Source organism: Sorex araneus, chromosome 3 (genome assembly GCF_027595985.1).
Source record: "Sorex araneus isolate mSorAra2 chromosome 3, mSorAra2.pri, whole genome shotgun sequence".
In the NCBI taxonomy this organism is placed as follows: Eukaryota; Metazoa; Chordata; class Mammalia; order Eulipotyphla; family Soricidae; genus Sorex; species Sorex araneus.
The window spans coordinates 49,731,390-49,753,735 of record NC_073304.1 but is presented as its reverse complement, the minus strand read 5'-3'; the positions used below and the strand labels follow the sequence as shown (position 1 = coordinate 49,753,735).

Sequence of the window (22,346 nt, the reverse complement as noted above, 5' to 3'; positions counted from 1 at the left end):
CGGGTTCGATTCCCAGCATCCCATATGGTCCCCCGAGCACCGCCAGGGGTAATTCCTGAGTGCAGAGCCAGGAGCAACCCCTGTGCATCGCCAGGTGTGACCCAAAAAGCAAAAAAAAAAAAAAAAAAAAAAATTTGAAGACCAGGGGCTGGAGCAGTTAAGAAATTTGCCTTGTATGCAGCCAAGTTAGATTTGATTCCTGTCAGCCCATATGGTTCCCTGAGTCTGCCAGGACTGATCCTGGCAGAGAACAGAGCCAGGAATAAACCTGAGCGCTGCCAGGTATGTCCCCCGAAACCTTTCACAGTACCTGTGTTGTAGAACATAACAGGCAGGTTTGGGGGCAGGGGGCAGACAGGAAGGAAAGGGAACGTGAACTAGCACCAAATATAATAAAGTTTTATATAAAATTTGTTTTTTGGGGGGGCTGGAGTGATAGCACAGAGGGTAGGGCGTTTGCCTTGCATGCGGCCGACCCGGGTTTGATTCCCAGCATCCCATATGGTCCCCTGAGCACTACCAGGAGTAATCCCTGAGCATTGCCGAGTGTGACCCAAAAAGGGATAAATAAATAAACAAACAAACAAACAAACAAAGAAGAAAAAGGTCTTTGGGACTGGAGTGATAGTACAACAGGTAGGATGTTTGCCTTGCAAGCAGCTTAGTGTGATATCTCTGGCGTCTCATATGGTCCTCTGAACACTGCTAAGAGTAATTCCTGAGTTAACAGCAAGGAGTAAACTCAGGCATAGCTAGGTGTGGCCCAAAAGCAAAACAAAGAAGCAAACGGTTACATATGATAGCTTTACCTTATCATCATGTGGGTCATCCACAGATAAGTCTTGTACCTCATGAGTCACAACCTCAAGGAATGGAGTTTCTCTCTTTATGTAATCTGAAACCTTTGTTCCACCTCTAGGTTTCTGTTGTTGCTTCTTCACAGGTTCATCTTTTGTTTTTCCTTTCTTTCCCTTCTTCCCTTTTTCTTCTTTGTTGGAGCCCGCAGACTGGAGTTACAGAGAAAATTAGTGTTGATAGCACTTTCAGTACTGCCAATATGTTAACAATAGTAGCAGCCAGAGAGATGGTTCAGCAGGTAGGATACTTGCCTTGTGCATAGCTGACCCGGGTTTAATCCTTGGCACTGCCTATGGCCCCTGAACCCTGCCAGGAGTGATCTCTGAGCAGAGCTGGTGGGTGTGGCCCAAAACTAAAAACAAACTCAGTAATGTAGCATGTTGGGCCAGGAGATAGTCCAAGGGTTAAGACACCTGCCTTGCATGTGGCCACCTCTGATTTGATTCCCAACACGCTGGGCCTCCTGAGCACTGCTAGGTGTAACTGGAGGTCCATAGGAACCAAGCATCACTACACTCTTGGGCTGTTACACTTATCTCAGTTGACTGAGTACTGTTGGGAGTGGGCCTTGGGCCCAATGATCATTGCTTGGGAGTCCCCACCAAAAAAGGGGTCACTAAATGTCTGGACTGTGATAGGCAGTGGTTTGGATATGCCTCTAAAAGCAAAAGATAAAAGCAAGTTTTAGGTATTACTTACCCCAAGCAATTTCATGATAAGTTCTCGGTCTTCTTCATCTTGGTCCTTATATTTTTCCTTCATTTTTTTCATTTTACTCTGCAAAATCAAGATTTTTATTGATTAACTCAGCAATAAAATGTCAACAAATGTTTGTAAAGAAAATATACTTTAATTCTGCCAAAATCATGTTAGTATCATTAAAATAAACATCATAAAATTACCATTATAGTAATATGAAGACTATAAAGATGTAGAAACTATAATTTTCATCATCAAGAACTTTATCACAGTAATAAAGTTCTTTATTTTGGGGGGTGAAGTTTGGAATCCCCAGACAAGTGCTTAAGGACTGAAGTTGGGGATCCTGCATGCAAAGCATGTAACCAACCCTTGAGCCATTTCTTTGATCCCAACTTTAAATACTATAAGAAAGGTGCATATTATTTCCATGATTTAGAGGGAAAAAAGCATTTCTTTCAGAAAAAAAGTAGGGATGTTTGAAAGTTAAATTTTAGTATCCAGGAATGTAGAAAAGGTAAGATTAATAGGATAAAGACAGGACAGTGGTAATAACAAGTCATTGCATTTGGGTGAGTTCAGAATATACAAACAGAAATAAGATGAAAAAGCTAGGCTGGGTACTTATAGTAAAGTCTGATTTTGAAATTTTACTATTGAACCAATAATTTGTTTGGTTTTGGAGCCACGCCCAGGGAATACTCTGGGCTCAGGTTCACTTCTAGCAGTGCTTGGAGGACCAGGCAGTGCCAGAAATCAAATCCTCACACATGCAAGGCATACTTATTCTACCACTAAGCCACATCTTGGGTCGTCAAACCAGTGATTCTTTACTCTAGCCATATATGCAAATGAGCTTAGTGATATTTAAAACAAGGCTTCACATCCAAAGATAATTTGTCATGATTAGTTTAGCAGGGGTCCAAATGAAAAATTGTAAAAATGTAAAGATTTCTTTCAAGAGAACACAAAAATCATTAATAGTACAAAATTGCTAAAATCCAAGCTTCAAAATGTAATAGCTGTCCAATTTTAATCAACTGTATTCAGAGAACATGAAAAGATGAAACTCAATTTTGAGACAGACTCTTCACAGAAAAGGCATTGAAAAGTCCAATGATCATGGAAAAGTAAATCTGGGAAACAGAGAGGTCATCTAGATTATTTTAAAGGAATATATAATTGATTTTCATATTCCATAAACACTTCAATTAACTTTCAGAGTAAGCAATATAAGATTTTTTGTTTTGGCCTACATCTTGTAGTGTAGAGGAGGAGTCTCACAGCTATAGTGCTAACAGCTGACCTTTTAAATGTTTTACTACCTTTTGTCCTCGCTTCACTGGCTGTAAGGCTGGAATATTTTTGCTTATGTTCTGCTGAGTTTCAACATGTAGAGTGTTTTCTTTTTCTTTGTCTTTTCCTTCTATCACTTCTAAATCCACAGTATCATTTGGAAGCTTTTTCTTCTTCATTTCCCTGAACAGAAACAAAACATTTAATTCCTAGAACTTCAGACTTTCACTGCTGTAAAAAAATTACGTGGGGAAAGAATATAAAACATGGCTTCTGGGGCCAGAGTGATGGTACAGAGGGTATGGCATTTGCCTTGCATGCAGCAGACACAGGTTTTATCCCTGACTTCCCTTGTGGGCCTCCGAGCTCTGCCAGGAGCAATTCCTGGGTGCAGAGCCAGGAATTGCTCTGCAAGCCTTGAGCTTTGCCAAGTGTGATCCAAAAACAAAACAACAATGAAAAGCAAATAAAATTCATGGCTTCTGTATAACTCAAAAATCAAACTGCAATACACAAAAATATATAACTCATTAGACAGGACAGCTATTGATGTTCTCATGGATTTATCATTTATCATTCCTTCTGTCATCTAGGCTTAACACACTACCACCTGACTTACTACTCAGACATATCCAGTTCCCGAATACCTTGATGATCAGAGACTGGGATTTGTAGCTTTTATATGAGAATGGTATTAGAAAACCTTACTCAATTAAAATGTTTGTCGAGAGGCTAGAGATATACTATAGGGGATAGGTGCTTGCCATGCATGCAGCCAACCTGGATTTGATTCCCAGCACCTAACCAGGAGTGATTCCTCAGGAGAGCCAAGTGTGGCCCCCCAAGACAAAAATTTAAAAAAAAAACCATAAAAATAAAACGTTTTTTCAATGGCTGAATAAATGTATGAAATTTAAAAATTAAAGATGGAGGGGGAATGCTATTACTGTGATATTTTTCCTGTCTAATTTCTATACCAAATGCCAATATTCTGGTCCAATCCTCCGTCCCTCTCAGAGAGCCTGGCAAGCTACCGAGAGTATCTTGCCTGCATGGCAGAGCCTGGCAAGCTACCGTGGCATATTAACACTGAATATTAAAAATGCTTTAAGCAAGACTTACTTTAAATAAGAATATTAAAAACGTTTTAAACAACCCCCTATTTTTGATTAGGGGGTTCTTTAAAACAGCCCAGCACTCTGTAATAACTGAATTATCAATAACCAAAATATTGCATGCTTTTCAGTTAACTCAAGTACATTTACCTTCTTTCCTTGGCTGACAAATGTCTCCGGCTCTGTAATTTACTGTCACTCTATTAAAATGGAAACAAAACATAATATATTAATTTATAAAAAAGTAAAATTAAAAAGCAGAAAATTACCCTATCACTGAGGACTTGATGTTTATCACTAAACTTTAAGAACAGCTTACCACATTAGAAGATTCTTCTTTTGAAGCAAATTTCTGGAGGGACCTATTAAAACAAAGTAGTTGATGAGCTTGCAAAAAAGTTGAATTATTTGGGCCAGAGTGATAGTACAGTGGATAGGGCATTTGCCTTGCACATAGTCGACCCGGGTTCAATTCATGCATCCCATATGGTCCCTCAAGTAACTCATGGGTGTAGAGCCAGGAGGAACCCCTGAGCATTGCTGGTTGTGATTCCAAAACAAAAAAAAGCACCCAAAAAAGTCCAATTACTAAGGCCCAAAACATTCTCATATCATAATTATTGGAAACCTTATAAATTTTCAGTTTGGTAAAATTAGAAAACAATTTGCATCTCCTCATACTTTTATAAACTGAGGCAGGCTAGGATACTGAGCTCATTATGTACCAGGCACTGCTAGTTGCAAAGTCCCATGAAAAGGATCTTGTCATTTTCACCATGACAAAAACTCAAGATTTTTTTTTTTAGCAGGGGGTGTTTGGGCCACACCTGGAAATGCTCAGGGGTAACTCTTGGCTCTGAACTCAGTATTAATCCTGGTATTTGGGGGACCATATGGGATGCTAGGGATCAAACCCAGGTTGGCCATACTGGCTCTCTGGCCCTCCTAAGCCATTTTAAACTCCTCCAGTGATTATACTTTTTAAACTATCACTTTACTTACCAGGTAATCAGTAAGATATTAAAGATAAAGGAGCAATGACAGTATGACAATGATAGTTGGAAATGATCACCGAGTGCTGAAAGCGGGTAAAGGGATACACATGATAACCTCAGTACTTATAATGCAAACCATAATGCCCAGAAGGAAAGAGAGAGAGAGAGAGAGAGAGAGAGAGTGTGTGTGTGTGTGTGTGTGTGTGTGTGTGTGTGTGTGTGTGTGTGTGTGTGTGTGTGTGTGTGTGTGTGTGTGTGTGTGTGTGTGTGTGTGTGTGTGTGTGTGTGGAGAGAGAGAGAGAGAGAGAGCGAGCCTGTCATAAAGGAGGGTAGAGGGGCTGGAGCAATAGCACAGCGGGTAGGGCGTTTGCCTTGCACGCGGCTGACCCGGGTTTGATTCCCAGCATCCCATATGGTCCCCTGAGCACCGCCAGGAGTAACTCCTGAGTGCAAAGCCAGGAGTAACCACTGGGGCATTGGAACATACATGGTATGACTGAAACCCAGTCATGAACAACTTTGTTACTAAAAAAATATAAAGTAGCTGGAGAGATAGTACAGCATTTAGGGCATTTGCTTAGCACGTGGCCGACCTGGCTTCCATCTCTGATACTCCATATGGTCCCCTAAGCCCCACCAGGAGTGATCTCTGAGCACTGCATGGTATAGCCCAAAACAAAATAAGACAAAGACACCTACTCCTTCCTCTCTGTAGTGTTAAGAGAAAAAACTTGCAGCCCAGAAAACAAAGAAACCACTTCATCTTGAGAGAGCAGGCCCAGGTGCATAATATCCTCAAGCACCAAGTAGCTCAAGTACCAACAGATACGGCCGGAATACTTAAAAATATATAAAGGATTATAAAACACCTTACTTTTCCCTTTTTAATGAATTTCTCATATAAAGCATTTGTAATGTTTCTACAATGTTTCTACATTGATCTAGTTTTGCCACTTTCGTAATATTTGTTGTATTTTCCTATTCTGAATCCTGGGAAGTTTGGGGCTGGAGAAATAGCACAGCGGGTAGGGCGTTTGCCTTGCATGCAGCTGACCTGGGTTCGATTCCCAGCATCCCATATGGTCCCCTGAGCACTGCCAGGAGTAATTCCTGAGTGCAGAGCCAGGAGTAACCCCTGTGCATCGCCGGGTGTGACCCAAAAAGAAAAAAAAAAAAGAATCCTGGGAAGTTAGCTCTTAATTGAATGCTGAAAAGATAGTAAGACCATAGGATAATGAAGTATAAAAGTGCTGATGTCAATCCAGGTTTTATCTGTGTAGGGACTAACTTATTCCTAAGTTCATGAAAAACTTCCTTAGTGTGTGTGTGCAGTGCTGGGGCTCGAACCCAGGCTTCATGCGTGAGTGGCAGGTGCCCTACTGCTGAGTCACATCCCTGGCCCTAGACTTATGGGTTTTTTAATTACCTTTGGGACTGAAGGTGAGACAAATCAATCGTTGTATCGGGATAATTTACTGTCTCCTCCCCTTCATCCTTTGTTTCACCAATAGTTTCCTGATCTTTCACCACCTCATCAGATTCTCCTTCATCTTCAGAGCTTTCTTCCTGAATTAGTTCTTCATTTAGCTCATCTCCACCACTCTGAATAGTAGTGTCCTCTTGGTCAACCTGAGTTGCAAGTACTTCTACAGGAGTGTCATGCAATTCCTCTTTATCGTCTTCACTGCTACTGTCACCTCCATCTACAGAAATGACCGAAAAGAAAGTCAGAAAGAACCCACCACAACAAAACTAGATGATTCCCTTGAAAACCTCATAAAAAATATTCTATTTTCCTAAAAGATCATCCAAAAAATTCCTGATCATCCCCCAAGAGTCTCACTGGCAAAAAAACCCAGATATTCTATATCATGAATTTAGCCAGAATAAATGAACTCAAAGAAATCTCCAAGCTTAATTTCTGAGACATTTTTTGGCACAATCAATATATCTGATTGCTAGAAATGGTTGTTACGCCCATTTCTAGAGTAAAGACTGGTAATTTGTCTTTGTTAGGTATTTGCAAAAAGGGGAATACCTGAAGTAGTTCTATAAAATATTCTACCTTTTTTACTATAAGTTGCAGGTGAGAATGAAAACATTCATTCATTCATTTATTTGAACACCTAGTGTTCAATTAAAAATATATTTTTTCCTGTATTATATATTAAATAGCAAGTGGCACACAATTTTGCAAAAAGAGCACTCTCTAGTAGAAACAATACAGTCTAGCTGTCTCACTTGGAAATGAAATTTACTACCCATACTACCCAGGATATTAGTGGGAATTTGATAAAATCTAATGTAAACAAATGACTATGCGGTGTTACTGTACCATAACAACTGTAAATGAGACAATATAATATTAACTCTAGGAGAAAGAATGAAAATAATTTTGAGAGTGCATACCTCCCCTAGTTCCTTTAGGTTGGTAATTTTATTCCAATAAGCAGTTACTCTCTACTTGGAGCCAATATGTCATTAAATCAAGCTAAATTCTCTTATGAAAAATTTAACTTCTCATAAGTGCGATTCTGAATCCCTTCTGAGTTTTGAACCCAATAAGTAAACGCTCATTCTTATATACCTGAGTCATCTCTGTTACATTAATAAACTATGCATTAAATACTGAAGGGGAATTGTTTTATTTTGGGCTCCCATGAAGCAGAGCTGGGGTTACTGCTGTAGGTGCTTAGGGAATCAATCCTCGCAATGCTGCTTGAACTAAGCTGTGCCAAATCTTACCCAAACCTTCTGCCTACAAAGCATGCGCTCAATCCCACTGAGCTTTCTCTCTGACCCCAAATACTGAGGGTTTTACTCTGCAAACAAGTAACAGTCAAACATATAATATAAATCCAATTACTTTACAATTCCACTAGAAAAAGTATATTTGGGGCTGGAGCTATAGCACAGCAGATAGGGCGTTTTCCTTGCACGAGGCCGACCCAGGTTTGATTCCCAGCATCCCATATGGTCCCCTGAGCACCGCCCAGGAGCCAGGAGTAACCCCTAAGCACCACCGGGTGTGACACAAAAAGCAAAAATAAAAAGGGGAAAAAAAGTATATTTAACATAAGCAAAAATAAAATTCATGCAAGGCAAATAACCTCCCCACTGTGCTATCGCTCCAGCCCCAAGTTCAGATTTTAAAAGCATATGCTGCTGAGCCCATGTGCTGCTTGTGCCCACGTGCTGCCTGCATCTCCCCTCTTGAGATGTGACTCTCATTCTTTCATACTTGAACGTTGGGATGTATACTGGGGCTCTCTTTCCTCTTTGGAGAAACCCTGGTTCTCTCTCTGGAGTGCGTTTTTCTTTCTCTGTCTCTCTAGCCCCCTTCCTTAAAATTTCTAAATAAAATTGTTAGACTTAAAATATATGTATATGTATATGTATATGTGTGTATGTATTCTAGAAGAAAAACTAGACAACAGAAACCATTACAAGCTATTTTATTACCTAGTTGTTCCATTTCTTCTGATATGAGTTCACTCGTGCAACTTGCTAGTGTCTCCGTGTCTTCATCCTGTACTCTGACTTTTCGTTCACCCCGATGTCTCCAAATACAGGATTCATCTACCTGTAGAAAAAATTTTTCATTGATGGAAGAAAGACATCAATAAATAAGACCAATAAAAATTAGAAAGCAAAGTAACAGAGATGCTGAAGAGTACCTTAAAAAGGAAGCTGAACCCCATCATCAGATATGAAGGAGGAAGGAAATTCTTTTTTCCTACAAAAAGATAACGCACACAAATGTTTTAAAAATCCATTTTTCAATTTTAGCTTATCTTTTCTGTCTTCTGAAGGACATTTCACATTTGTAGAATTTGGTCATTAAGAAAGAAATATATCTGATTGCTAGTTCCTATCCTTTGGGTTCGTCAGACCCTGATTAATTTGTTTTCAGAAAAAAGTTTACATTTTCTTTTTTGGGGGGAGCACATGAGGTACCCCAACATGCTCAGGAGCCTAAGCATATAGGCATATTGGATATACTCTGGCGAGCCAAGTAGTTACAGGGATTGAATCCAGGGCCTCTGCATGCAAGGCATGAGTTCCAGTGCTTTGAGCTATATTCCTAGACCTTCCCTTAAAACGTTTTTTTAAATAGGCAACACTAATCCTTGGCTTTACAGTACAGGCCTGAAAGTTCAGTGCTTGGCAATACTGAAGGGCTACTAAGACCATACCTGACAGTGCTCATGGGAGTCATGTGTGGCAGAGATCAAACACATGCTGGGCCTATGTTCTGCCACTTCAGCAATCTCCCAGACCCATGTGATATTTTCTTTTCTTTTTTTTTTTTTTTTGCTTTTTGGGTCACACCCAGCACTGCTCAGGGGTTACTCCTGGCTTTGCACTCAGGAATTACTCCTGGCGGTGCTTGGGGGACCATATGGGATGCCAGGGATCGAACCCGGGTCGGCCGCGTGCAAGGCAAACGCCCTACCCGCTGTGCTATCGCTCCGGCCCCCATGTGATATTTTCTTAATCTTATAATAGTAAACTATGTAAAATTATAAATCATCAATATATATAGGATATCACCAATACTAAATTTGCCACACCAAGTCAAAAATTTTCTTAATAGACTTTCTGAATGAAAACATAAAAATCTGGTCTGAAAATATTTAGTATATGAATCCCAAATGCGTCTCCATAGTCCTTCACCAAATCATTACCTCTTATCATGAAGCTTCCTGTTGTCAAATATTCTCCAGTTGGTGCTGTTTTAGATACCTGAGAATACAATCATACATTATACTCTGGCCTTAAGAATCTGTTTTTATTTCTAGTTGAGAAAGCCATATTTAGGAAAATGGCAATATGTTCTGAGACTTAGCAACAATTATCAACAAAAATTATCAATTGGGTTGGAGAGATAGTATTGCAGGTAAGGTATTTGCAAACATCTGACCTGGGTTCAATTAACAGCACCCCATATGATCCCCAGAACCTGCCAGGAGTGATACCTGAGAATAGAGCTAGGAGTAAGCTCTGATTACCATAAGGTGTGGCCCCAAAATAAAAATCAAAGTGAAAAATATCTTTTCAAAAAGAAATGCCTTTGGCACTAACAAAGAAATGATAAAGGATGTACCCATAATTTTGTTACCATAGAGCAAAAACTACCCTATTTTTTTCTACGTATTTTTTCTACGTATAAAACATAAAATAAAAATTAAGGATACCTCAGAAAGGTTATTATAAAGGTCTACTTACTAAAATAAAACTATTAGAGCCCAAAGTATTTCCGGGGTTAAGGTGTGCTTGCCTTGCCTGTGGACCATCTCTGACTGATTCCCAATACCACATATGGTCCCCCTGAGCACAGAGCTAGGAATAAGTTCTGAGCACTTCCTGATGTGACCCTCAAACAAAAATAAAGCTTTGATTTACTTAATAATTTATTATTTAATTATTTATGTTAAATAAATTCCTTTCATGAGATAACTTTTTGGAGTGAAAATACCTTTTAAGAACTAAATATAAAAGTAGATTTTTTGGGGCTGGAGCAATAGCACAGCGGGTAGGGCGTTTGCCTTGCATGCAGTCAACCCGGGTTGGATTCCCAGCATCCCATATGGTCCCCTGAGAACCACCGGGAGTAATTTCTGAGTGTATGAGCCAGGAATAACCCCTGTGCATCGCCGGGTGTGACCCAAAAAGAAAAAAAAATATATGTTTTTTAACAGCATAATAACTCAATATGAAATGAAATATCATTGAATGAAAGCAAAAATGATAATAAGGACTGATAAATGCTGGATATACGTAGTATATTAAAAAAATAGAGTTCAGAAAACACCAACAAAGATGCACAGAAGAAAAGCCCTGTTAAGCCAGCGTTCCATTCATAACCAGAGCTGCACAAATCACTCTTCACCTAGTCTGCTCGAATCTTATCTTCCCCCACAGATCTTTCCTAATACTTTATTCAAAATGATTTTCTGCTTTAAAAAGCAAACTGGGGTAGGGGAGGTGAGGACAACCTGAGTTCAATCCCTGCACCCCATGTGGTCCCCAGAGCTTGCCAGGAGTAAGCCCTGAGTGCAGAGCCAGGAGAGGAAGCCCTGAGCACTGCCAGGTGTGGCCCCAAACCAATCCAAAAGCCCAACAGGGCCCCCCCAAACAGCTCAATGGCACAGCACCTGCCTTCCAGTTCAGTCCCTAGCACTATTCCACATGCAGGTGTGATCCCAGCATCACTGCCATTTGTGATTCCTAAGCACTGGAACATAGTGCATGATCCCCAGCAAGCACAAGGATGTGGACAGGCAACCAAGCACACTTGACCCCATCACAAATGATGGGAGGGGGAAATTCAATAGAGAACCAATTTTAAAAAATCTGGTTTCTTTTACCTGACAGATATTATATTTATCTTTTTCTCCACCACCAAAACAGCTCTGGCAAGGTAGCTACTTTGTTCACTTCTATACCTCAATATTTGGCGCACAGTAGCTCTTAACTGAGAGGGAAAAAACACACGGCTTATTACCTGATGATGGTACACCCACCAAGCACTAGTAATAACCCGCGCATCCCAAGCAGCGCTGTAGCAAAGTGCCATCGTGCCAGCTTCAGTTAAGGTCCGAGGGGGGATCGGTTCTCCTGGAACAATACAATACTTGAAGGACAACTCTATAGAGCAATATATGAAAATCACATGCAGCACGATAGGCACTTAGAGCTTAAGGTATAATAGTTTTATTTCAGTATTACTAAGGTCACTATTTTAATTAATTTATTTTGGTTTTTGGGCCACACCTAGTGATGCTCAAGAATTATTCTTGGCTTTGCACTCAGGACCAACTGGGATGCCAGGGATCAAACCTGGATTGGTTGTGTACAAGCCAAACGTCCTACCCACTGCACCATCTCTCTGGCCCCAAATTAAAAAGGTGACTTTTTAATTTACATGGCAGGCTTTTGGTTCTGGTTTTTGAACCACACCTAGGAGATGCTCAGGGCTTACTGTGGGTACTACACTCAGGTTATCACTCCTGGCAATGCCCATGGGAGTATATAGGGTGCTGACAATTCAAACCACGTTCAGCTTGTGTGCAAGGCAAGCGCCTAACCTCTGGCCCTTGCATGGCAGGCTTTTAGGAAGTCTCAGTGTATTTAAAAGCAAAACCAAACAAAAAACAAAACAAAGAAATATAATCTCATAGAAATAATTCTAACTTTATTCCAGAAAAGACAATTCAGAAAAATCTATTTAATGTTTGAGGCTGGAAGGCTGGAGCAGATAAAGCACTTGCCTTGCATGTGGCCAACCCAGGTTCCATCGCCAGCACCCCATATAGTCTCCCAAGCCCCACCAGGAATGATCCCTGAATGCAGAGCCAAGAGTAAGTCTTGAGCACTGCCGGCAGAGCCCTAAAACAAAATGCTGCCCCCCGACCCCAAGAAGCTTGGGGTAGAGTGATAGCTCAAAAATCTGAGCACATGCTTTGCATGCAGAGGGTTTAGATCTGATCCCCAGAATGTCATAGTCCCCAAAGCACTAATGTAAATGACCCCAAACAGATCCTGAACAGCAGCAATCCCTAAGCCCTGTAGCCCAAAAATCAAAATTAAAGTTTAGAGACTTTTTAAGAATTACTGTAAACTATTTAAAACATTTAAAAAATAGTATCTACCACTATACATTATACATATGAAAACTTATAGTTTGGTTTCAAATATTTTGAGATGTAATTCACATAATTTGGATTTAATTTACACTTCAGTAAATATATAATTACTGGCTTTCTGTATACTTGTAAAAATACAGAACCACACCTCTAATCCCAGAACTTTTTTTATCATCCTCCAAAAAAATACGACTATAGAGATAGCTTTTCTCTATCTTCCCCTAGAAATCACAGTATCTGTCTCTACAGATTGAGTATTTTAAATATTCTATATGTAGTACTGTAGCACCGTTGTCCCATTGTTCATCAATTTGCTCGAGTGGGCACCAGCAACATCTCCATTGTGAGACTTGTTATTGTTTTTGGCATATCGAATACGCCATGGTAGCTTGGCAGGCTCTGCCATGCGGGCGGGATACTCTCGGTCACTTGCCTGTTTCTCTGAGAGGAACGGAGGAATCGAACCCGGGTCGGTCATGTGCAAGACCCTACCCACTATTCCTCCAGCCCCCATGGGTGTTAATTTCTGCCAAAGGCATTTTTTTTCTTCCATTTTTTTGGTGTGAAATAAGATAATGTTATTGAGAGGTGGATACTATTTCTAAAATATGGGATGATTCAGGGACAGTTAAAGGAAAGAGAATGATCAAAAGCAAAAGCACAGCTCCATAGACTAATTTTCTTATGTTAAACCAACCTTGCATTCCTGGGATAAATCACACATGGTCATGGTGTCTAATACATTTAGTAGCACTGTAGCACTGTCATCCCGTTGTTTATCAATTTGCTTGAGTGGGCACCAGTAACGTCTCCACTATAAGACTTGTTGTTACTTTTGGCATATCGAATACGCCACGGGTAGCTTGCCAGGCTCTGCTCTTTGGGCGGGATACTCTGGATAGCTTGCTGAACTCTCTGAGAGGGATGGAGGAATCGAACTCGGGTCGGCCGTGTGCAAGGCAAATGCCCTATCCGCTGTGCTATCACTCCAGTGCTATCGCTTCTTTTCTATGTTTTAATTTTCATTTAAAAGAATTAGTAGAGGGAGCTGGAGCAACAGCACAGCGGGTAGGGCACTTGCCTTGCATGCGGCTGACCCGGGTTCGATTCCCAGCATCCCATATGGTCCCCCAAGCACCACCAGGAGTAATTCCTAAGTGCATGAGCCAGGAATAACCCCTGTGCATCACCGGGTGTGACCCAAAAAGCAAAAAAAAAAAAAAAAAAAAAAAAGAATTAGTAGAGAGAGGCTGGAGTGATAATACAGAGGCTAGGGTGCTTGCCATGCACACGCCAACCTGGGTTCAATCCCCAGTACTCCATATAGTCCCCCAAGCATGCCAGGAATAATCCCTGAGAGCAGAGCCAGGATTAACTCTAACACTGCTGGAGTAATTCTGAGCCTCAAAACAAAAACAAGGGGGCCTAGATATTGTACATTGGGTAGGACGCTTTGTTTGCTGACCAGAGTTCAATCACTGGCAAGCCACATGGACCCCCAAGCCTCCAAGAGAGATCCCTGAGCAAAGAGTCAGGGGTAAGGCCTGAGCACTGCCAGGAGTGGCCCCCAAACAAAAGCAAACCAACAATAACACAAAAACAAATTAGTAGAGGGCTAGATAGTTAAAGGGATTAATGTGCTGGCCTTTCAAGTGACTGGCCTGGCCCCAGTTAATCCCCACTACATATGCCATCCTCCCTTCTTCTCGGCATCCCCACCCCTACATAGCCAGAAGAGATTCCTGAGCAAAGACGGGGTGGGGGTGGGGGGAAAGCCCTAAGCACTGCCAGGTGTAGCCCATCATCAACATCATCATCATCCTGTTGATCGCTGAATTTCTCGAGTGGTCTCAGTAACATCTCCATTCGTCCTACCCCTGAGATTTTAGAAGCCTCTCTTAACTCGTCCTTCCCAACGATGCTGCATTAAAGGCTCTTTCGGGTCAGGGGAATGAGACCCAGCATTGTTACTGGCTTTGGCATATGAATACACCATGGGGAGTTTGTGAGGCTCTCCACGTGGGCAAAAAACTCTCAGTAGCTTGCCAGGTTCTCTCAGAGGGAGAAGTAGATGTCTTCCGGGAGCTTGGTTTTAAGTCTCTAGATGTTGGCCGTTGGTGGGATTACACGGCCCTGGGGTCAGTCCCTGGGTGTGACCGCCTAGCTACTGGAAAATGGGAAAGCTGGGTGGAAGAGGCCCAGTCCCGATCCGAGCAGGCTTGGAGGTCTCAGCCCTGGGTTCCACACACCTGGGTTCCTCTGCTGGTACCTTCATGCATGAGGTTTGTCCGAACGTGTGGAGAGGGGCCTTGAGCATGGCTGTGGCTAGGCTCCGGAGGTCTTCAGCCGCGGGAGCTCTGCTCGGGGCAGGGAGAGAAGCTGGAGCCCACCCCTTCGGAGGGGCCCTGGGGAAGACAGCCAGGCACGCGGGCAAGACACTCTCTGTAGCCCAGAAACCAAAATTCAATAGTGGAGCCACTTGAGCCTAAGATTTTGTGATTTAGGGCAGAGGGTGAGGACTTAGCCACACCTCCTGGTGCTCCTAGTTTACTCCTGGTGGTGGTGTCAGCATGTGCCAGGGCCAGCTGTGTGCAAGGGAAGTGCCTTCACCCCTGTAATATCGCTCTCTGTCCCCCATTTCTTTATGACAAAAAAGCCCACAAAAATAACAAAACTTGGGGCTGGAGCAATAGCACAGCGGGTAGGGTGTTTGCTTTGCACGCGGCTGACCCGGGTTCTATTCCCAGCATCCTATATGGTCCCCTGAGCAGCGCCAGGGGTAATTACTGAGTGCAGAGCCAGGAGTAACCCCTGTGCATCACCCGGTGAGACCCAAAAAGGAAAAAAAAAAAATAATAATAATAACAAAGCCAAAAGAGAAAACTATTTCTGTCTCTTATTAAAGGTGTGTTTTGTTTTTCTATTTTATCTTCAGTGCTGGTACTTTGTAAGAAATTTACCTTTTAAGAAATTTGCCTTTTACCTTTTAAGAAATTTTCCCATTACATTTAAGTTACCCAGTTGATTCATGTATTGTTGTACATAATACCTTGTTGACTGCAGCACTATTTACCTGTAGCCAAGATATGTAAACAATTTAAGTGCCCAATAACAGATGGATAAAGGAAATATAGAATATATGTGTATAGGCTGGAGCAACAGCAAAGCACATAGGGCATTTGCTTTGCACGCGGCCAACTCAGGTTCAATTCCTCCGTCCCTCGCAGAGAGCCTGGCAAGCTATCAAGAGTATCTTGCCCGAACAGCAGAGCCTGGCAAGCTACCTGTGGCGTATTAGATATGCCAAAAACAGTAACAAGTCTCACAATGGAGATGTTACTGGTGCCCGCTTGAGCAAATCGATGAACAACGGGATGACAGTGCAGTGCATATATATAAACACACAATGAAATAGTATTAAGACAAATGAAACTTGCTTTTGGAGTAACTAGAGGCGGTCATGTTAAGTGAAGTCAGTCAGAGGAAAACACAAATATCAAATCATCTCATTCCTATGTGGGATATAGAGAAGCAAAGCAGTGGGACTAGACAGTCATGAAAAAGAAACTCACTGTCTCAGACTACAGGATTATGACTAAAAGAAGAGGTGAGAGGACTGAAGAAAAGAAATCCTTGGATTGTAATGAAGGGACTTTGGTTGTGGAACAGGTAACATATACTTTGAAGAAGTATGAAATTATATCCCCAAAACATATATAATCATATTATTTAAAACATAAAAGAGGGCTGGAGCGATAGCACAGCGGGTAGGGCGTTTGCCTTGCACGCGGCCGACCCGGGTTCGAATCCCAGCATCCCATATGGTCCCCTGAGCACCGCCAGGGGTGATTCCTGAGTGTAGAACCAGGAGTAACCCCTGTGCATCGCCGGGTATGACCCAAAAAAGCAAAAAAAAAAAAAAAAAAAATAAAATAAAATAAAAAAAAATAAAACATAAAAGAGCTGAGGGGCTGGAGCGATAGCACAGCGGGTAGGGCGTTTGCCTTGCACGCGGCCGACCCGGGTTCTAATCCCAGCATCCCATATGGTCCCCTGAGCACCGCCAGAGGTAATTCCTGAGTGAAGAGCCAGGAGTAACCCCTGTGCATCGCCAGGTGTGACCCCCCCTCCAAAAAATAAATAAATTAGGATGATAATTTAAAAAAAAAAAAAAAAGAGCTGAATATTGAAGTCTTGTTGAATTGACTATTTCTCCCCTAAATTCTGTCAGATTCTGTTTCATGTATTCAAAGATTTTTTAATTCTTATTTATCAATTTCATACTTTATTGATGAATTTATCAATAGTCATTAAAGGATCTTTTTGTGGGGCTGGAGCAATAGCACAGCGAGTAGGGCGTTTGCCTTGCACACGGCCAACCCGGGTTCGATTCCCAGCATCCCATATGGTCCCCGAGCACCACCAGGAGTTATTCCTGAGTGCATGAGCCAGGAGTAATCCCTGTGCATTGCCTGGTATGACCCAAAAAAAGAAAAAAAAAAGGGATCTTTTTGTCTAGTAACTTTTATAGTAATACTAAAAATATTTTAAATACTTGAAAGTAATTGCAATTCTGAGTAATGGAAAAAAATATTACCTGTTGGATTCTTAATTACACAGCTAGTAGCTCCATGAAGATCAGCATGTACATAAATGTCCCCTTGAAGAGAATAAGTGATACTTTGAGTTCTATTTCTAAATTTTAATAAAATGATTACAAGCTTTAGTACTGAAAATTACACAGTAGCTCCATGAAGATTAGGTTTGAAAATAGGCTTGAAGAAATTTTAGCTACTATGACTTGCAGGATTAAATACTACTTTGTCAACATAATAGAAAATCGACAGTGCAATAATGCAGGTTAGTTCCATATTACTACTTTATGTTGACTTAAAATGAGGCTTAAGTGTCAATATGCTTATTCATGAGCTTTAAACCATCAGGTATCAAATTCTTTCTACTAATTTAATCTATCAAAGGAAAATAAGATAAAAAATCTACAAATCTACATATAATTTGAAAATGGACTTTCTTGAAAAAATTCTGTAGGATTTTAATCTTGCCTACCTGGTGTCAAGTATCTTTTCACAATCATTTCATTCTGTTGCTGATCTCGTCCACCTATAATTAGATAGTTCTCTGAGCTAATGAACCACAGAAATTTCTCAAACCTACCAAATTAAAAGAAAAAAGGTTAACATTTCTTTACCTTTCTAACTGAATGTGCATTGTTTCAACAAACAGGACAAAATGAGAAGGTGTCCTATGTGTGAAAGTTAAGACAATCTGATGCTTTATTGTTTTTTCAAGGGATCAATTTCATGTAAAGGAAGTTGCCCTAGGATAATTTTGTTTGTTTCTGGATCACAATCATTGGTGCCAAATGTGCTGCTGGAGACCAAACTGGGGACAGCCCATACAAATAAAAGCCTTAAAGCCTACAGTATCTCTAGCACCCCAGAACTCCAGGATGATTTTATAATCTTTTTATTGGGGGGCAGAAAGTGGGGAGTGGGAAGGAGGTAGAATTAAATGCAGGTCAGCTGCAAGCAAGACAAGTACCCTGCCCTCAGTACCATCTTTTGGGCTCCACCTTAGGATAATCTTAAAAAAGTTTTAGAAGTATTTTAATTCATCAGTACTTGGGGGCTTCTCCCAGCCTGTTGCATGAAGGTCCTCCTGGTGGTGCTAGGGACCATGAGGTTCTAGGGATCAATCCCAAGCCACCTAACATACCAAGCAGCTCTCCCAGCTCAAAAATATATTCTCTGAGCTTTGTTAACCCTAGGAAACTTAAAGTAATGGAATACACAGAGCAAATGCATAAAATGTCACATGGTTTAGCTTTCTTTCAGAGGGGCACTACTTAGGCTTTGGGAACTATTAGAAAAGTTGCTCTGTCTTTAATTAGGTGAAGAGAGAAATGGCTTTCTTCTCTTATTCTTTTCTTTATGATTTACTCTATAATTTATAAAACTTCTGGCTAAAGATGACAGATTAAGCATCCTTCATAGTTTCTGTTCTGTTTGGGAGGAAGTTTGACCATACCTGGCTGTGCCCAGGTGCTACCTACTCTTGGCTTTCTGCATGGGGGTCATTCCTGGTAGTGCTGATGAGACATGTAATGTGGGATGAACTGGGCCAATCACATGCAAAGCAAGCTCCATAAAGCCTCTATGATCTTTCTAATCTCTTCATATATATTTTTTACTATTTCCTAATCTGTTTTTTGATTAATCCACCCAGGCAATTTAAAATCTTTTTGTACAGAGATTGTTTTTAGTTTTGATTACCATTAGCTTGATGTGCTCCTTTCTACATACAAAAGCTAAAATAGAAACCTACTTTCTTTTTGGTTTTGGTTTTGTTTTGTTTTGGGGTCACAGATACACTCCTGGTAATCCTGGAGGACCAGATGTGGTACCAAGGATAAAGTCCACATTGGCAGCATGCAAGGCAAGCACCCTACCCACTGTAATATTGCTCTGGTCCCTATAACAGGCTTTGTATAGTGCTTGTTTTAAATGGATAATTTTGACTAAAAACAAGACCCGTAGTGGTAGGGGACATAGCTCAAAGGGCTGGAAGTGTGTGCCTGGCATGCGCAGAAGCCCTGGCCCCAAGTCTGGTCACGGGTACTGCATGCCACCTCTTGGCACTGTCAGGGTGGCCCTGTTGGGTCCAAGCAGCACCAGCCAACACCACACCACTAGGCACCACACCACTAGGCCTTGAACTGTCAGGCCAAGTATCTCCTGGAAGATCCCCTAGGCCCTCTGAGCATTGTCTGAGTGGACATCCTCTCCCCAAACACTATTCTGAAAAAGCAGAACACTTACCAATACACTTTTCTTGCTTTCTGAATAGAAGTAACTGTTTGGACCTCTTTTAAGGTTTGCTTTGTTTTCTTTTCTGCTGACTTGAATGCCTATTTATTTAGAAAAAAAAATAATAATGATGATGTTGAGAATTTAATGAAGTAACACCAATCGGGCAATAATGTTTTACAAATGTCACAAAACAGCACTATCTACACACATACACACAACATATATACATGCAAAGTAATGAAAAAAATATTCTACCTTCAGGGACCCAAGAGATAGTGCAGTGGTTAAGGCACTTGCCTTGAATGCAGCTGACCCAAGTTTAATACCTAGCTCCACATCTGGTCCCATGAGCCCCACTAGGAACAGTCCCCAAGTACAGAGCCAGGAATAAGTCATGAACACAGCTGAATGTGGCACCAAACAAAAAAAAATTAAAACAAGAACATTTAGCTTAAATATTAAGATCATTTAGGTCAAAATTTACTGTAGAGTCCTGCCGCCGAGATGTGATCCCGGGGGCCGCATGTGTGTGCGGCCTCTCCGCAGATGCATGAGCGTGAATCCAGACCCAGCTAAACTACTTTCGGCATGGGCAGCTCCTCGCAGAATGTCTCCAGCCTGAGAACTAAGCCTCGGCCCCATGCCCGCCCAGGAGGGGAAAGGTATTTCTCTCTCTGCCTCTTCCTTTCCAGGGATGAAGGGCATGGTGACCGCCATATTATGACGACCACAGATGGGGTTTACAAGCTTGCAATGATCCAATATCTGGAAGAAATCTCCCTGGACTTAGTTGTTAAAGTACAGAAATCCAAAACCTCATTTCTCTTCACAACAGGTCTAACTCTAGTGGGGTACTCCTAACAATAATAGTGAGGTTTGTGTTGAAATATTGAATGTAACCAAAGTAAACAGAAAGTAAAGTGAAACTTATCAGTTACAAAGCGAAGGGGAGGTAAGGGGGGGATGGGAGGTGTACTGTGTGGGGTTTTTTGTTTTTTTTTGGTGGTGGGATATGGGCACTGGTGAAGGGATGGTTGTTTCAGCATTGTATAACTGAGACTTAAGCCTGAAAGCATTGTAATTTTCCACATGGTGATTCAATAAAATAAAATTCTTATTAAAAAAATTTACTGTATAGAAATATTTGATCAAGACTTAAAAATTTAGAAGAATATCATTCATTTACCAGACAATGCATGCCTGCCATGAAATTGCAGACAAATATAAAATGCATAATTATGCAAATAAACATGGTAAATGCTTTTAAGGACAGTATAAAAGTATAACATGAACACTTAATATATACATTATAAATAAAGATCTCTGAGGAAATGTTAATTATGCTGACGAGTGAAGGATTAATGGCAAACAGGAAAAAGCACTGTAAGCAGTGTTTTTGTAAGATACAAGTGGTTTTGTACGACAAAACCAACTTGACTACCAAGTAGTGATCACAAGGTAAAATGTCAAGAAACTGAGGGAGAGAGAGAGAGAGAAGGAAAGAAAAAGAGAGAGGGAGAAGGAAAGAGAAGGAGAGAGGAAGAGAAAGAGTGAGGGAGAGGGGGATATAGAGATAGATAGAGATCAGATCAGATGGGGGTTATTCATTCATCAAATATTTTATGTAACAACATTCCAGGAAGTATTCTAGGGACTGAGATATAGCAATAAGCAAAAGATCCTATTTTCATGCAACCTATAGACCTAAAGAGGTGAGAGAGAAATACATGTTGATAAGAGTGTTTTGAAGGAAGACAAATCAGAATAAAGAGAAGTTATGGAGGGCTAATATTTTCTGAAAGAGTTATTAGTAAAGACTCAGCAGACATGTAAATAAAGTGAGGACTAGACCAAAGAAATTTCAAGCAAAGAGCATTCTTGGTACAAAGAGCAGCAAGTAAAAAGTCCCAGAGAAAGGCAGCATGGGTTACTGTTATAAGAATAGTTGAGATCACAGAGTAGCTGGAAGGTGTAATAAGAGCTGAACAAGTAGTAAAATAGAACAGGTAAAACCTTGTATAGTAAAGGAAGGACTTACAATTGTCTTGAGTAATATGGAAAACAAAATATTTATTTTTGAAGAGAGAAACCACTTCTAGTTTGAGTAAAAGCAATCTCTATGGCTGCTGTGAACAATACTCTGCCTCTTCAGTACAGTGAGAAAGGGGACTCGGGGAAATCCCTTAAGAAATTACTAATTTAGTCACATGAACACAGATGAGAACCTGGACACCCGAAAAGTGGTGTTTCTGATTATGCTCAAAAAGAAGAACGAAAAGGATTTGCTGATAGTTTGGATATAGTTTAAGAGAAGAGTCCAAATGACTCCAACAGGGGCTGGAGCAATAGCACAGCGGGTAGGGTGTTTGCCTTGGACGCGGCCAACCCGGGTTTGATTCCCAGCATCTCATATGGTCCCCCTGAGTACTGCCAGGAGTAATTCCTGAGTGCAGAGCCAGGACTAACCCCTGTGCATCGCCGGGTGTGACCCAAAAAGCAAAAAAAAACCCCAAAAAACAAAAAACAAAATGACTCCAACATTCCTCACCTGAGCAAAGAGGAAAACAAAAATGCTGTTTACTGAAATGAGGATGATGGGAAGAGCAGGTCTGGTAAAGAAAATAAGTACTAGAAAAAAAAAAACATTTAAAGCAAAAAGAGGGGCTGGTGTGATAGCACAGCGGGTAGGGCATTTGCCTTGCAAGTGGCCGACCCGGGTTCGATTGCCAGCATCCCATATGGTCCCCTGAGCACCGCCATATGGTCCCCCTGAGTACTGCCAGGAGTAATTCCTGAGTGCAAAAGCCAGGAGTAACCTCTGAGCATCACCAGGTGTGACCCAAAAAGCCAAGAAAAAAAAAAAGGCAAAAAGAATGTTTGAATTAGAAAAACCTTATTTTGAAA

General features: G+C 41.1%; 1 protein-coding gene across 1 annotated transcript in view; it reads right to left on the bottom strand.

Moving 5' to 3' along the window:
* The window catches only part of NEMF (nuclear export mediator factor), a 50,527-nt gene that overhangs the window by 4,174 nt on the left and 24,007 nt on the right, over positions 1 to 22,346 (bottom strand). Inside the window, exons 16-28 of the mRNA XM_004601716.3 lie at positions 19,452 to 19,540; positions 17,680 to 17,783; positions 17,210 to 17,272; positions 11,472 to 11,584; positions 9,652 to 9,709; positions 8,641 to 8,699; positions 8,426 to 8,546; positions 6,390 to 6,666; positions 4,288 to 4,330; positions 4,119 to 4,168; positions 2,883 to 3,036; positions 1,558 to 1,635; positions 810 to 1,007 (exon numbers count right to left, since the gene is read on the bottom strand). Of these exons, the coding sequence (XP_004601773.2) occupies positions 810 to 1,007; positions 1,558 to 1,635; positions 2,883 to 3,036; positions 4,119 to 4,168; positions 4,288 to 4,330; positions 6,390 to 6,666; positions 8,426 to 8,546; positions 8,641 to 8,699; positions 9,652 to 9,709; positions 11,472 to 11,584; positions 17,210 to 17,272; positions 17,680 to 17,783; positions 19,452 to 19,540 (1,407 nt within the window). The remainder of the gene's footprint in view (positions 1 to 809; positions 1,008 to 1,557; positions 1,636 to 2,882; positions 3,037 to 4,118; positions 4,169 to 4,287; positions 4,331 to 6,389; positions 6,667 to 8,425; positions 8,547 to 8,640; positions 8,700 to 9,651; positions 9,710 to 11,471; positions 11,585 to 17,209; positions 17,273 to 17,679; positions 17,784 to 19,451; positions 19,541 to 22,346) is intronic.